Source organism: Chionomys nivalis, chromosome 14 (genome assembly GCF_950005125.1).
Source record: "Chionomys nivalis chromosome 14, mChiNiv1.1, whole genome shotgun sequence".
In the NCBI taxonomy this organism is placed as follows: Eukaryota; Metazoa; Chordata; class Mammalia; order Rodentia; family Cricetidae; genus Chionomys; species Chionomys nivalis.
Genome location: NC_080099.1, coordinates 12,180,571 through 12,197,436, shown reverse-complemented (window position 1 = coordinate 12,197,436; position 16,866 = coordinate 12,180,571). Strand labels below are relative to the sequence as shown.

Sequence of the window (16,866 nt, the reverse complement as noted above, 5' to 3'; positions counted from 1 at the left end):
GAATAGGAGGAGAGGGAGGGAAATGGGAGGAAGGGGGGAGGTGAAAATTTGTAATAATAATAATAAAAGAAAATAAAAAGATGATTAAAAATTAAAGAAAGGAAATGAAAGAAAAAAAGAAAGATAATAAAATATCCACTGGTACATTTTTTTTTTTAAAGATGTCCATTTGTTCTGATCCATTGCTTATCACCCCCTTCATAACTGAAACTCATCTAGAATCCTTGTTAGGCGTTTCTTTCATCATTGCCTCCCTTCATATGCTGACTACCTATTTATGTAATACAGCCCTTTGGAAGGCCATGAATCTTTGTAATATCTATGACATTCTAGTATCCCTGAAGAACCAATTTTATTACTTTTGAGAATTTACAAAGTTGATTGATGTTTGAGGCAAAATCTTTTGTTGTTGTTGTTTGTTTTGTTTTTGAGACAATTTCTCCATGAAGCTCTGGCTTTCCTGGAAGTCACTCTGTAGATCAGGCCAGCCTTAAACTCACAGAGTTCCACCTGTCTCTGCCTCCCAGTACTGGCATTAAAGGTGTGCATTGCCACCACTGCCACCACCACCCAGCTAAGACAAAATCTGTTATGTTGGCCTTGCTAGTGTCAAATTTCAGTCCTTCGACCTCATCTGTTAGAGTAGCTAGGATGAGAATGTATAATTTATTACATTTTAAAATATGCATATCTACTTATTTATTGTGTGTGTGTGCATGCACATGCTCATGCATCCATGTACATGGGCATGCTTGTGCCGTAGCACATGTGTGGAAGTCAAAGGATAACTGGGAGTAAGTTCTCTCCTGCCATGCGGCCTTGAGGACTGAACTCAGGCCAACAGGCTCAGTGCTAACTACCTTCACCTCATCCGTCTCTCTGGTCCCAGAGAACACATTTTAAAGGAATTATATCCATTTATTAGTCAGGGTCTCATGTATTCCAGACTGCTCTTGAACTCATGGTGTAGCTGAAGATGAGAACTTCATTTTAAAAAAACTTATATTTTTATTTTGTATGTATGAGTGTTTTGCCTGCATGTATGTCTATGTGCCATGTGTGTGCCTTGCCTGAGAAGACTGGAAGAGGATGTTGGACTACTGGAGCTGGAGTTCTAGAAGTTTGTGAGCAGCCAAAGTAGATGCTAAATACTGAACCTGAATTCTCTGCAAGAACAGCCAGCCAGCCCTCTTAACTGCTGAGCTATCTCTCCAGTCCTGACTTTGAACATTTCTTCTTGCTTCTGTCTTGAGTGCTGAGACTGTATGTCTGTGCCATCACACCCAATTGTGTGGTGCTGGTGACTGAACAAGGCATGCTAGGCATGCACTCTGCCAGCTATCCTGTGTATCCAGCCATGTAATGGAATTAGGTGGGAATTAGGTTCCTTCCTTCCTTCCTTCCTTCCTTCCTTCCTTCCTTCCTTCCTTCCTTCCTTCCTTCCTTCCTTCCTCCCTCCCTCCCTCCCTCCCTCCCTCCCTCCCTCCCTCCCTCCCTCCCTCCCTCCCTCCCTTCCTATCTTTCTTCTTTTGAGACAGGGTTTCTCTGTGTAACAGGCTGTCCTGGAACTCATTTTGTAGACCAGGCTGGCCTCTAATTCACAGACACCCTCCTGCTTCTGCCTCCCAAGTGCTGTAATTAAAAGCGTTCTCCACCACTGCCCTGCAAGGAATTAGTTTTTAGATAAAGATGTTCTTTAGATAAAGGTGATACTTTATCATCGTAAAGTATCAAAACACAGAGGGATGTGGTCAGAAACAGGCTGTTTGCTTCTAGTTCGGAAAGAAAAGACAAGTATTTGTGAGCCAATAGGCTCCTGGGGATATTGTACATGAATCCACACTTTTGTTAGAGATGGAGAAGTGAGATGCACTGTCGTGCTTTGATGTTCACTCTGCAGCCCAGAAGGTGAACTGAGACAAGTAGACTGACCACCTGGGGAAGGACATGGGGGATAGTGTCCCACCAAAATGCATCGTGATATGCAGAATTGTTCACATGGCTGCCATTTCTCTCTTTGTTTTGAATAGAATTTTAATATTGCTTAGGATGGCAGTGTAAGCCCAGTTTACCGTTTCCAGATATGCCGGTAACTCTTTGTAGCCATGTCACATGGTCTGGGCCCTTGCAGAGATACATAAGCAGGTGTTGTCACCTCACAGAGCACACACATTTCAAGGCCTTTATTTTGCACTCCACCCTCTTCCTACTTGGAATATGAAGGCATGCTCATACTGTACTGAACTATGGGTAAGAATGTCACTTGTAAAGACTAGTCTCTTAGGGACAGGAGCTATTAGTAATACTACAAGATTGCCATGAGTGCTCAGTGTCTCTCATTTCTTCTTACGTGAGAAAAACAAATTCCTGTCTTGGTTAAGCCACTGCAGTTAGACATATATATATATATATATATATACACAGATGGCGTAGAGAATCCATATTTTGCCTACTCTTTTCTAATTGTGTTAAGCTAAATGTTTTTTATGTTTCTGATTTAATTTTTAAAATTATACTTTAACCAGGTCTGGTGACATATGCCTATAGCACTTGGGAGGCTAAGGCAGGAAGATGGTGAATTAATGGACAGCCTGAGCTACATAATGAGTTCCAGACCAGCCTAGGATACATAGTGAGACTCAGTCTGAAACAAACAAAAAATTAGGCCTTTAATAACACTGGTTTTCATTGCAGAGTACCAGCAGTTGAATGTATGCAGTCTTTTGGCCTTTATTGATCACATGTTGTGTTGAAGTTAGTGAGAGGGAAGGTAGTAAATACGTTAGTAATAAATGGGCTGTGACTATGTGAATGGAGCAGCTGTCAGAGGAGCAGACAGTGTTGCAGTCTATCGAACAGGCAGTGTTTTAATGTGTTTATACTTTTTAAATGAACTGAAAATGCACAGGCAGCCAGATGTCTTGTGTTATGTATACTCAGCTCTAACCAGCTGCTGAAACAATTTCTTATGATTTAATGTCCTTGGAACTCCATCTTACAAGAAAGTTTGTCTTGGTTACAGTTGCTATGTGAAAGCAACTACTCTGTAAGTGTTTGATCTACCCCAACCGCACTGCAGCATCTGAGACCAGCTTGTAAGTTAAGGTGGATGTTAACATGGAAACGGGAAGAGCTCTCGGCTCCTGAGCATCATCACTCTTGCTGTATTGCTTTACAGTTGCTCTTGGCTTACCTGTGCTGTATTAGCAGGAGAATCATTAGAAATCTAATTTTAGTAGCCATGTAGAGTAATTTCAAACTAGCTTAAATCTTTCCTTATGAGACTGTATTAAATCATTCTGTTAAAATTGAAAACAAAGTGATTACCACGAATAACATACATGATTTATGTGTGTGCATATATGGCACATTTATATAGATGTTTATAATTTAACTTATCCCCGCCCCCCGACAGCTCTTGTGTTCTCTAACTCGAACTTTCCGTGTAGCTGAGGATGACTGTAAAGTTCTGAACCACTTGCCCTCAACACCTGTTGATTACAGGTGTACACTACAGTACCTGGTTTGTGTAAACTAGTAAATGATTCTTTATTAGAAACAGGCTCAAGCTAAGCCTGGCGGTCCAGTTCCTAGTCAGGAGGCTGAAGCAGGAGGATCTCAGGTTTATGACTTGCCTAGGGTATAGATTAAGTTCAGGGCTGGCCTGAAGAATTTACTGAGTTCTCTCAAAATAAAAACTAAAAGGAGGACTAGGGAAATAGCTCAGTGAGAAAGTGTTCCTAGTACGCACAAGGCCCCAGCCCGAGATCCTGGGGCATCAGCCGAACATTGAGATAAACTTTGTAGAAGTTCATTGCAGTGAACGTTGGAATTTTTAAAAAATGTTTTCATTAAGGATGAACATTTTATCAGTAAGTTTGTGATAACAATTCAAGAACTAGTGGCTTAATTATGTTAATAAAATAGCTTAGAAGTCAATCTTTTTAAAAAGGTTTTCACTTATTCTTTGGGAATTTCATATAATATCCTTTGATCATATTCATTTTCCTCTTCCAACTGATCCTAGGTCCTATCCACCTCTCTACCAATCCAGGTTTCCCCTTCTTTTACTACTACTAATAAGAATTAAAGAACAAAAGCAAAACCCATGAAGTCTAGTTTGTGCTGGCCAGCTGCTCCTGGACCATGTGGCTGCCCTGGAGTGAGGTATATACCAAGTGTAACTCCACTGAAGAGAACTGACTTTTCTTTCCCAGCCTCAGTCAGGTGTCATTGGCTCCTTGGCTAGGGGTGGACCTATGGAGACACCTCATATCCAAGCTGGAACAGAGACATAGTGATTCTCAGTGGTTAGGTGAGGCCTTTGAAGAAGCTAAAGGGATCTGGATAGGGACATCTTTGAGTTCAACTAGGTATTTGTAGAATCAAGGGTGCCTTAGACTGATTGTAGCAGGTCTGGGAAATTATGGCTAGAAAAGCTGTGTTGTTTGAAAGACACTAATGTTAGCGGATTGAACTTCAGTTGTGTTTCAGATTTCAGCTTAAGATACAGCAATAGAAAGTGCAGGGCTTTTCCTCTCAACTCCGCTCTGGAATTTAAGGAGGTTTGAAACTAATTGTTTAGATTGTAAAATCCAGTACCTCAACAAGATTTCTGAAATGTAATAGTTATGAATGCACATTTATCGAGACCGTAGTCTTTAGATATTACATTGTGAAAATCCAAGTATTGAAGATGTTTTCTGCTGACAGTGAGAGTAATAGATGGTTTGTTTGTTTTTGAGACAGGGTCTTACTGTGTGGCCCTGGTTAACCTGAAACTGTTGTATAGACCAGGCTTGTCTTGAATTCAAAGAGGTCCTCCTGCATCTGCCTTTCAGTTGCTTGGATTAAAGGCACGTGCTACCATACCTGGCTTATAAGTGGCTCCCTTATGAAGTCTCCAGCTGTCAATAAGAATGAAGGCATTGAGATGCCCATAATTGGGGGTCAAGGATACAACTCTGGGGATAATGTCTTGAATCCTGCATGTTCTCCAAACACTTCTCCAAAACCAGCTTCAGTAGAGGGCAGGAACTGACTTAAGCAGGTCAGCAATTAAATTTCAAGTGCTACGCATTAGAATCTAGCACGACTTTCTGGATGGATTAGGAATTTAAGACATTATAAGCATTGTTGAAGATTATAGAGCTGATCGTTCATTATTCGGTAGTTTCCTCTTACCTACAGTTTTGCTCTCTTTGGTTTTAATTATTGTAGTCAACCAAATCCAACCCCCAACCATCAGTTTTGTGGTTCTTTTTCATAATACATATTTCGTTAGGTTTATACCCAAGGATTTTATTTTTTTATGTGTATTGATGAGAATATACACCATGGTTTCTTAATTCACTGAACTTTTTAAATGTGTCTGCTCAGAAGACTGTCTCTTTCCTTCTGCCTCCTTCCAGTTCTCCCTTGCTGTATCTTTTTCACTGTTTAAATTATTATTCTTACATTGCTCTTACAGAATTAGAGAGTAGTGGGGCTGGAGAGATGGCTCATAGGCTAAGAGCACCGGCTGCTTTTCTAGAGGTCCTGAGTTCATTTCCCAGCAGGCACATGGCGGCTCACAACCATCTATAAATGAGATCTGGTGCCCTCTTCTAGCGTACAGGTATACATGCAGGCAGAACACTGCATACATAGTAAATAAATCTTAAAAAAAAAAATTGAGAGTAGTGATTACCAGAGGCTAGGAGGGAGGGGGTAGGAAGAGTGAAGGAGGATAGGTTAAGGAGTGAAAACATACAGTGATCTATCCTAGAATTTGTTAGCATCTCAAGGAAGAGAGAATTTTTACTGTTTCTAGGAGATGGTCATTTGATCATTACACATTATGTACATCTCAAAAAATATCATCATAGCCCATGAATCTGTATGAACTTTATGAGCCAATTAGAAATCAAAGAGATGAGACTCTCCAGGAAATTACTCTTCTCGGTTCCAGAAGTCAGAAATCGAAGTGACACTGGGCAGGAGGCGTCCCTTCGCATTTGTTGTCAGCAGTGAGGTTGGGATCTCTTTACCTCATCCCTTTGTTTCCTGTGAGATCATGTTTCATTGTGTGCCTCATCTCTGTGTCTCAGCTTCCCAAGTGATATGTTTGGAGCAGATGCCTTCAAGGCCAGCTACTATCACCTTGTCTGTGTGTTGAACTTGTTTCAAGATGATTGGTGATTAAACATTCAATGGAGTTACATGTACATAGTACCAGTTCTTTGAAAAACTGTAAAAATTATAGATAGATGTGTTTCTCTGGCTTGCCCCCTAAATTTTTATGGGGTACAGAGATGGCATCTAAGGTGGCTGATGAAGATAATGATGGCAGTTCTGAAAGCAGGTGGGACCTGACTCCCGAGGAGACCGTTAGTAGGTCTGCAGACTTAGTTCATGGTAGAGTACACACTCAAGAAGAGAGGTGACCCTGGGTTTAATCCCTGGCACAAAGTATCACCACCATGCCAGTGTCTGAAATATATAACTTTTTATTCTCTCCTTTTAGAATATCCATGTTGGCTCAAGTAGCAATTTCTACATTTTCATCTTGTTCATTTGAACTTGTCAGTTGTTTTTATTAAACTTATGTTCCATTTACAGTACCATGAGGTTTCTGACAACAGAAGTCAAAGGAGCATGTTTTTCCTTCTGTGCTCGTTAACTTTGCCCTTAGCCAACACTAACACCATTTCATGATGGCTTTTGTCTTTGTCCAAGTGCCCCACTCTGCCCCAGCAGAGCAGCGCAAGGTCATGGCTCCTGTCTCCTTTTTTTTGCACATGAAATTAGTTACTTGCTCCAGCAGTAGTTTGCTGTAGGACATTTCCAGACCAGATGGTGGAAAGTTCTTGGGAAACTATGGCAGCCAAAGCAGCGCTTCGGCTCTCTAAAGTTGACTTTGTTTTGGCAATTGTGTAATGAAAATCTTCTGAAGATTATACAAGGACTCAAAACAAGAAAGATCTGTTGGCATAAAACATTTTTCAATTTTGAAAAATCACTCCACTCAGCATGGTAGAATTTTGGTTTCTTTCAAGTACTGGTCTCTTGTACTCATTTCCCTGATGATTTGGCATTTAAAATAGCTCAATTAATATTTTAAATTTTGTTACTATAGAAATTTAACATTACCTCAAGTTTCCTTTTTTTCTTTTTAGCATTTTCTATAGAGTAGGAAATGACATCAGAGCTCACATTGCCTAGTGATTGCAGGTTAATCTATAGAGTTAGTTAACCACATTTGTATCAGGATTATTGTAATAATTACATTTTTTAAAGATAGGCTTTGAGCTCACTGTGTAGTTTATGCTTAGTTTGAATTCGCAGTTCCTCTCCCTTTTCTCTCCAAGTGTGGATTTGTAGGCATGTGTCACCATGCCAAACTTGTATTAGGATATCTACATACATACTTACACACACACACTGGGGGGAGGCAATTTTATGCTAAAATTTAAATGTAAAGGCAAAGAGCCTAGATCATTAAAAAAAATAAAAAGATTCTCTGTTGTCAGACTTTCTTTGTACTGCCAGCTCCCAAATAATGACACAGAGACTTCATTAATTATTAATGCCACAGAGCTTGGCCTTAGCTTAGGTTTGTTCCCAACCATCTTTTAAACTTAAATTAACCCATTTATAGTAATCTACGTTCTGCCACATGGCTTGTTACCTCTGCTCAGTACCATGCATCCCAGTTCCTCCATGTCTGGATACTGAATTCTGCTTCTTCTTCCCAGAATTCCTATCTCTTCCAGGAAGCCCCACCTATCATCTCCTGCCTAGTTATTGGTCGTTCAGCTCTTTATTAAACCATCAGAAGGTGTCTTGGCAGAGAAACATCCTCACATCCTCACAGTATACAAAAATATTATCCCACAACAATTCTCTCTTCACTGCTGGGACGACTCTTGACTGACTAGGGGAGTTTTTTCTTGCAATCTAAAGATAGTAGAAAGTGATAAATATGATATTTTCTCTATCCCCAAACTGGCAGCTGCTAATTGTTAAACTGACAGCATATTTTGTTGTGGTGGAGTTTTTCCTTTCCTTTCCTTTCCTTTCCTTTCCTTTCCTTTCCTTTCCTTTCCTTTCCTTTCCTTTCCTTTCCTTTCCTTTCCTTTCCTTTCCTTTCCTTTCCTTTCTTTCTTTCTTTCTTTCTTTCTTTCTTTCTTTCTTTCTTTCTTTCTTTCTTTCTTTCTTTTTGAGACAGGGTTTCTCTGTAGCATTGGACTTGTAGACCAGGCTGGTCTCGAACTCACAGAGATCCATCTGCCTCTGTCTCCTGAGTGCTGGGATTAAAGGGTGCACCACCACCACCTGGCTAATTTTTTTTTTTTTACTTTTAGCACAAGGTGTGGTCTTAATACCAAGGAGCCAGTATAAGCAGCTCATTAATATCACACTTTTGGGGGTAATATTCCTAAATAGTTTTTTGTTATCTCTGTTTTGACACAGTTGAAAGTACCTGTAATTGGGCCCATTACTAATAGCCCTTGCTGTCTTGTGCAGCCAGTATCCTGTTTTATCCTTTAACTGTCCAGTAAAGTGAGTGGGGAAAAAAAAGAAGAAATGTTACGTTAGCTAAGTCTTTTGTATCCAGTTAAACTGCTGTTTTCAAGACATTGTGGCATAACAATCTGTGATGCCCAGTAAAGAGCCAGTGTGTGATCAACCTATTTATGAGTAGGGCCAGTGGCAAGTTTTGTCCATTGCGAACCCAGAGGATCCTTTAAAGCTTTGGAAGAGTAGGGGAACATGGTGACTAGCAGCAGTAATCGGCAGGTAGCGCATTTTAGCTGTATGTATTCTCAAATCCTGTTTCCTTAATGGCTGCTCTAAAGATTTTTCTGTTTACTTCAAAGTTTTTTCCCCAGGTGGACAAAACTTAGATTTGGTTGAGTTATTTTGATTCAAAGTTTAAAAAAAAAAAACACAAAACCCAAACCAAACCCAAAAACTGGTCCAGTGGTTCTCAACCTGTGGGTTATGACCTTTTTGGTGGTGGAATGACCCTTTCACAGGGATTGCATCTCAGATATTTACATCACAATTCATAACAGTAGAAAATTAAAGTTATAGCCGGGCGATGGTGGCGCACGCCTTTAATCCCAGCACTTGGGAGGCAGAGGCAGGCGGATCTCTGTGAGTTCGAGACCAGCCTGGTCTACAGAGCTAGTTCCAGGACAGGCTCCAAAGCCACAGAGAAACCCTGTCTCGAAAAACCAAAAAAAAAAAAAAAAAAAAAAAAAAAAAAAAAAAAGAAAATTAAAGTTATGAAGTAGCAATGAGATGATCTTGGTTATGGACCACTACAGCACAAGGAACTGTGTTAAAGGATCTTGGCATTAGGAAGAGTGAGAACCGCTGCTCTAGTCATTTTTAGTACTGTATATGGTAGCAAATGGATTAAATGAGTGCATGGACTGCCTTGCCCCAGCCTTGCTTCATGGAATAATTATTTTTGCTGTTGCTACTAGTTCTGTTGCTATGTCCCCAGGAGTCCAGTGAATTTTTATACAGAATGCTGGATTATGAAATAGGATTTGGAAGCTGAAAGTTTGAGATATTTTTTGTCCACCAGTGAAATTTTGTTTTGGTAACACAAAATAATATTAGTTTTTCTCTGTAGCTGTGAGCATACTAGGGATGACAATCCAAACAAATCCATGATTCTTTATTGCCAGCTTGCTTTGTGTGCAAGGGATAGCGTGCTAACTGTACATCAGTGGTAGCTGCAGGCTGTGACTGAGGATGAGAGTGAGTACGTCAAGATGGTTGGATGTACAACTCAGTGCAGAAAGAAGAATGTGGTAGTGTGTTAGCCAGAGTGCTGTGTGTTTCTTATACACTGGGTATTTAAACAGAAATTTCAGTAGACTCGGAGGTGAAGCCCTGTTGCCTCTCATCTGATGGGAGAGCAGCCTAAGCAGGAGAGAGCAGATGCGGTGTCCTGAGCTGGGCCCGTGCTCAGGTATCCAAGTAGGCCCGTCAAGCTGGAGGTGAAGGGGCAAGAACAGAGGCGATGCCGTAGGAAGTTAGGGTGCTCTGCTACAAGTCAGAGAATCTTGGAGGGTGAGTTAGGGACTCTCAATAAGGTGAGTAGCTACTGGTAGTCACAATCTTTAGTTAAATACTTTCAGCTGAGGGTGGTGGCAAGCCTGTAATTCCATCATAGTGGGGGTGGGGAGGGCAAAGGTGGGAGGATTATGAGCTGGAGGCTACCTTGGGTTACATAGAGAATTCAAGGCTGGAGAGATGGCCCAGCCATTAAAGGCTAGGCTCACAACCAAAAATATAAGAGAGTTCAACAGCTATAGATTTTAAAGAGTGTCTTGCTGTATAACCCTGGCTGGCCTGGAACTTTCTGTGTAGACCAAACTGGCATCAAACTTGGAGTGGTACTCTTGCCTCCTCCTATGACAGCTGAGCTACCTAAGGGTTCTTCTGCCCTACCCAGGTGGGGTGGTGGGCAGGCAAGCTAAGATGCTGGTCTCTAGCAGCCTTGGTCCCTGTCCCTCTGTTTGATAGCAGCAGGTGGCAATGAAGCAAGTGGAAGCAGCGTCAACAGCCCCATGCCAGTCTTGTGTCGAGAGACCCTTAGCCTTACAAATGTCCTATGCTTGCCTTGGTATCAGACCCGTAGCTCCTGGCAGACACCATTATTACAGCTATTGTGTTGGGATCTGAGACCTTTGCCCTGATGTTTGCCAGCTTTCCAGGGTTCCTTTGGCAGGTAGGGCTTCAGGTTCTCTTCCCTTCTCTGCTCTCTTGTCTTTGCTTTCACTTCCCTTCTTGCCCTGGCTGCACTGAAATTGTTGAGTGCACCTTCTTCTTTTGGGACACCATTCAGTGGAGAACTGGGGCCCAATAAGGGCTGTTCAGGAACTTGGCATGGCCTATGCAGGGACAGCTCAGGTGCAGGCATGCCCCCTCACATCAGGGATGTCAGTGGGTGCCTACAGGTAGGTCAGGTCACGCTATGTCTTCAGCCTTCGACAGCTTCTTCAGTGGTCTGGCGGGAGGAGCCTGTGCTGTGTGTGCTGGGATGCCAGGCTAGAGCTGGGTTTGGATGGCAAGTGAGCTGTTTGAGAGAGCAGTGCTGGCCATGGGAGACAAGGTGCCAGCTTGGGGGTCCTGGGACTACCCAGCCTCTTTAGTTGTCAAGCCGTTAGTGGATGCTTTTGAGCTTAGTAGGGATTGTGTTGGGTGCTATCAGTTCCTAGTGCAGGCCTGCTGGGATTCTGCCCTCCTGTGTGTTCTTCAGCTGTCAAGTGTGGTGCCAGACTTCCAGTCTCATTTTCCAGTGTGAAGTCGCTGCTACACTCCTCAGCGACACCGCTGTCCGGTGCCATCTCTGCTGCTACTAGTTTACAGAAAGTGAGCAAGGAAAGAGCCCTCCAGAGTATTGACCTGGTATAACACCAGGGGAGATAGCATGGGAGAGCGTGAGCCTATCCACTAACTGAACCTCAGCAGCCTGCTTATGTAGCTGGAGCAGGGCGCTTGGGTCAATCACAGCCTTGTCTCTAGCACTGCAGTCATGAAAGCCTGTGTCTTGTCCACTCTCGGCATTGCTCGCACTCCCCATAGACCCTCCCTCAGGGAAAGTGCTCCTCCCTTGGGAGAAATGCTTCATCAGACTGTGCCTGCGTATCTACTACCAACTGTTTGAAAGAGCCCAACAACCATTGTGCTCGGCTGCAGTCTTGGCCATAGTTGTGGCAAAGCTTCTGTGGCACATTGAAGGCAGCTGGTGCTGGTGCAGGGGTGGTCTTTCTGGCTGTTAGAGCAGTCCTTTTCTCATGGCGGCTCTGGCAGCAAGCGAAAGTCCAGGTGCTGTTAATGGAGCCCTGTCCAAACAGTGTCCTTGCTTTCGTACAGGGAGTGAACGTCAGAAAGATATATTTTGTTTGTTCCTCCACCTTTTTCCATTCAGAACGGCATCTTGACTTACGTGTGCTGTGGGGTGACCATCTAGTCTGTGGCATTTGAAACGGTTCAATGCCTACACGCACCTGCGGCCTTTTTTAACCAGGTTCTCAGCAGTCCACACCTAGGCTGCCTGCAAATTACCTGCCTGGAAGTAACCTGTGTCTCTATATCGTTTCTGTATTGCTGTGTAAGAATGACCCTACCTGGGTCCAGTATGCCTGCCTGTAATCTCAGTATTTGAGGGGATGAGGCAGGAGGATTACGGTGAATTTGAGACTAGCCTGGGATACATAGTGAGTTTAGGGTTTACCTAGGCTGTATAATGAACCCTCGTCTCAAAAGAACCGAAAGCCCGACAGTGACCCAAATGCCCAGTATTAGAGGGCACTTTTTATTTTCTCAGAGGTCTGAGTAGAGCTCAACCTGCTACTTCTGAGATTGTGGTCAGGTCAGGGCTGTGATGTCTGAGGCTGCAAGTGGGGAAGCTTTTGGGTGTTGACAGGATTCACTTTCTGCAGCGCTGCAGGACTGGGCGCCTCACGCCCTTGCTAGCTGTTGACAGGAGGCCTCATTTGGCTCTTTGCCCTTGGGCGTTTCCATATGTTCATATGTTGACTCATAAGACTGCCTAGTGAATATGTGTTCCAGACAGGCCTGGGCAATTTCAATTCATGATTATTATGAGTAGAATTCTATCTGGTCACCTGTGCCGTCACAAGTGAGTTGTTAGTGTCTGGCTTATTTTTCATTCAATTCAAGGAATGAGAAATAGCCTGGCATGGTGGTGCAAACCTTTAATCCCAGCACTCGGGAGGCAGAAGTAGGTAGATCTCTTGAGTTCAAGGCCAGCCTGCCTGGTCTACAAAGCAAGTTTCAGGACAGCCAGGGATACACAGAGAAACCCTGCTTCAGAAAAGAAAAATAAATAAATAAAAAGAAAGAAAGAAATGAAAAATATTAGTAGTAATTAAGAAAATTGCTGAGAGTATATATGTAGGTAGCCATGCCTTGATCAATCTCTCTCTCTTTTTCTCTCTCTCTTTCTCTCTCTCTTTCTGTCGTGACATGGTCTCATGTAGCACAGGCTAGCCTCAAGCTTGCTATGTAGCCAACCTTGAAGTACTGATCCTCTGGCCTTAGCTCCTAAGCGCTAGCATTGCTGACCTGTGTCCCATGTCAGGCCCTGCTGCTGCTGCTCTCCTTCCTTCTTCTCCTCCTTTTCCCATCCCCCAAGGACTTTATTTTACTAGCAATTCATGAATTAGGAAGCACCAAAGGAAATGTGGGTTCATGTTTTTCCAAGTCAGGTAAAGGGAACGCATAGGCAAGTTCAAGTAGAAAGTCCAGAAAACACGTGTTCTGGCGCAGTTGTGTAGTTCTTACTTGAAGAACCCCAAATCCATAGCCCTAGGATTATAGGGTGGCTTCTAGCTGTTTTCTTTTTCTTTTTTCTTTTTTTCTTTCTTTCTTTTTTTTTTCTTTTTTTCTTTTTTTGAGACAGGGTTTCTTTGTAGCTTGGAGCCTGTCCTGGAACTAGCTCTTGTAGACCAGGCTGGTCTCGAACTCACAGAGATCCGCCTGCCTCTGCCTCCTGAGTGCTGGGATTAAAGGCGTGCGCCACCATCGCCCGGCTCCAGCTGTTTTCTTTTTCTTTTCTCCCTTTCTGAAAACATTTCTTCATGTGTGCAGCTTTTTCTGTGTGTTTCGCTGGATTAGAGATTGAAGTCAGGGCCTTGAACATGATGAACAGGTACTATGTTACCGAGCTGTACATAAAGGTGTGTGTGTGTGTGTGTGTGTGTGTGTGTGTGTGCATTGTAGTACTGGGGATTGAACCTAGGGCTTCTTACATGCTGGTCAAGTGCTCCATCACTGAACTGTGCCACTGCTCCCCTCCCCTACTTCTGAGACAGGGTCTTGCTAAGTTGCCCAGGTAGTCTTTTTGCCTCAGTCCATTCTGTTTCTAAGATAATGTCTACCAGTGATAACTCTTTAGCATGTCTAGTTCAGTTTATGCCTGTCTAGTCAAGAGCCACTTATCTTAAATGCTTAACAAACTATCATTTAGTAGCTCTTCAGTACTTCTCTTGAAAAATTTCAGACTTATAAAAATGTTTTACATGAATAAGCATGTACCACGTTTTCATAATTCGCCCATCTGTTGATGACTCTCGGCTGATCCCACGGTCTTGCTACAAGGAGAAGAGCGCGAGTCTCTGTGGTGGGGATGCCCAGGTCTGGGGACTCTGTCCTAGCGGTTGTAGTTCATGACTTGAGAAGCCAGCACCCGATTGCCACTGTGGCTGCACTAGTTCCAGTCCATCAACAGTGTGGACTTTCCCCACATCCTCACAGGATTGGTTGTCTTAGTTCTCTTGATGCTGGCCGTTAAGATGGGGTGAGAGGAGTTTTGTAGCAGTTTTAGTTCACATTCATCTACTGACTGCTGGAGTAGAATTTTACTTGTCATTTTGACAAATAAATAAAATTTGACAAATTTTACTTGTTACTTTGAATTTTATTAGTCATTTATATTTCCGTTGAGAACTGCGTGTTCAAATGATTGATTGGACCATTTATTGTTTGGCAGTATTTTGTATGTATATGCTTACTTTTTGTAGTTTTTTAAAAAATTTATTTTTAATTTTCAAAAAAAGCGTGTCTATATTTGTGGATGGGTGTGTTTGTATACATGAGTATAGAGCCCATGAGGCCAGACAAGAGCAGTAGGTCCCAAGGAACTCTGCGTGACAGGCAATTGTAGCCACTCTGTAGGTTCTGAGAAGGAAACTTAGTGTAGTCCTTAACAAAAATAAGTATACTTTCTTATTTGTGTGTGTGTGTGTGCTTCTGTGTGTGCTATGTGTAGATGTGTGTTAGAGAGCAGCACAGAGGTTAAAGCAGATCTTCAGAGCAGAACCCTGCCTTCTTTACCGTACACCCGTAGACCAACAGCACGTGGGAACTGGAAGGTAGGAAAATAATGAGATACCAGTACCGGGTCTAAATAGAAGAGCTACTGGCTGGGAAGGAGTTTAATATTTTGGTTTGACTTAACTTTTTTCTTTTAGTTTTTTGAAATAGGGTTTCTTTTTGTAACCTTGGCTGTTCTCAAACTCGCTCTGTAGACAAGGCTGACCTCGCATTCACAGAGCTCTACCTGCCTCTGCCTCCTGAGTACCACCACCACTTGGCTTGAGTTAATTTTTATATTAAGTGTGTTTTTTTAATAACCTGAAAAATCTGAAGATGTGATTTGGCTCTTTAAATGTGCAGTTTACGTGGAAAGAGCAGCGCTTTCGTCTTCCAGACTGATCGTTACTCTGTTTCTCCATCTTCAGAGATATTACATATGACATATCGGTGGAGGCGATCTCAGCAATGGTTGTCTTCCTCTCCTGCCAGCTCTTCCACAAGGAGGTCTTGCGACAGAGCATCAGTCACAAGTATTTGATGCAAGGTCCATGGTATGTTCTGTTTTAAAGTTGTCCTTTTTAAGGAAAAGCAAACCACTGTGATCATCTGCTAAGTCTAGCACTGTCTTCTCCCCTGAATGGTGTTGTTTCACCAACCTGACGTTTCTTTTGGTTGTTCTGTTGCTGCGTTGCCCAACACAACACAAAACCAGATTCACATTCTCATCCACTCTCTCCTGTTCATCTTGTCCCCCAGATTCACTAGTGCTTCTAATTGTTGCTTTGTAGAATAGTTTGATGTCTTCTCGCTTTTTCTTCCTTCTTTCTCTGTGAGCAGCTATCAAGTCCTGTTTGCTTATTCAAACCGTTCTTGAATCTCCTTCTTTTTACTAGTTCCTTTGAATCTACAATTGTCCCTTAGTATCAGTAGGGAACTGGCCGGGGATACCAAAACCTGCCAGACCCTAAAACATGCAGTACACAACCCAGGCACACCCTCCTGTGTGCTTTAGAGCCTGTCTAATGACATATAGTTCCTAATGCAAGTGAATGCTTTGTAAATGGCTGATATACTGCACTGTTTGGGGAGTCATGAGAACGAGTAGAGGTCAGTATAGATAAGATTTTTTTCTGAATCTTTTCAATTTGTGACTAGCTGAAATAGTGGATGCAGAATCTGAGCATGTAGGACTTCCGAATTCGAAGGACTGACTTCTGTGATGTGTCTTGTCACCTTTTGTTTAGACTATACCAGAAGCTTCTTCACTGCTCTAATTTAATGAGTGTCTACTTATTGTATGCTAAACTATGCTGGCTTCGGGGCTGTGCTCCTTAGCAGACACTTATGGGAACCTGGATAAAAGTACTTTCAGTAAACACAACACCTACCTTCTGTTGACATAATTTTCAAAAAACTTTAAATCAAGAAAGTCTTTAAGGTAGTTTTTCTTGAAGTTATGCAGTAGTCTTGGGTACATGGGTGTGGGTAGAGCACTTGCCAAGTGGTATGAGTGAAGGGTGTGGTCAGCAGAGAAGAGCACTGTCTTCACTGTGCTCACCTCGCTGCCGTGGTTGCCATGGTTGCCATGGGTGAGCCTTTTGGGTAAATTACACAGAGACAAAGAAGAGACTCTGGTGTCCAAGGTTGTGACTGGGGCTGGTGACCTCCTCTTACTAGAAGAGACCTGGGGTATGACAGGGCGTTGTGCACAAGAGGCAAGCCAGTCCGTGGGTCTCTTGCTGCAGAGCTATCAGGGTTGATCATATGAGCTCCAAACGGACCTGCGACCCAGCCTGCAGGCTCCATTGCCAGACACCATTGTGAGTTTTAGTCTCCACTGTCTCCCTGCCTCTTGAGGATCAGACTCCAATGAGAATTACAGAGGGGACTAACCATCAGAGGAACGTTTGAAATCCACTCGCAGTGCAGAGAGTTTATCTAAACCCTCGAACAGGAATGGGGTACCCTGGCCTGAAGGTGATGCTTGGCATGATAAGACTTTTGACGAGGAATTTATTT

General features: G+C 42.7%; 1 protein-coding gene across 5 annotated transcripts in view; it reads left to right on the top strand.

Moving 5' to 3' along the window:
* The window catches only part of Dym (dymeclin), a 312,012-nt gene that overhangs the window by 53,059 nt on the left and 242,087 nt on the right, over window positions 1–16,866 (top strand). For all 5 annotated transcript variants that reach the window (XM_057789035.1, XM_057789034.1, XM_057789036.1 and 2 more), the window contains one exon: window positions 15,273–15,398. In XM_057789035.1, the coding sequence (XP_057645018.1) occupies window positions 15,273–15,398 (126 nt within the window). The remainder of the gene's footprint in view (window positions 1–15,272; window positions 15,399–16,866) is intronic.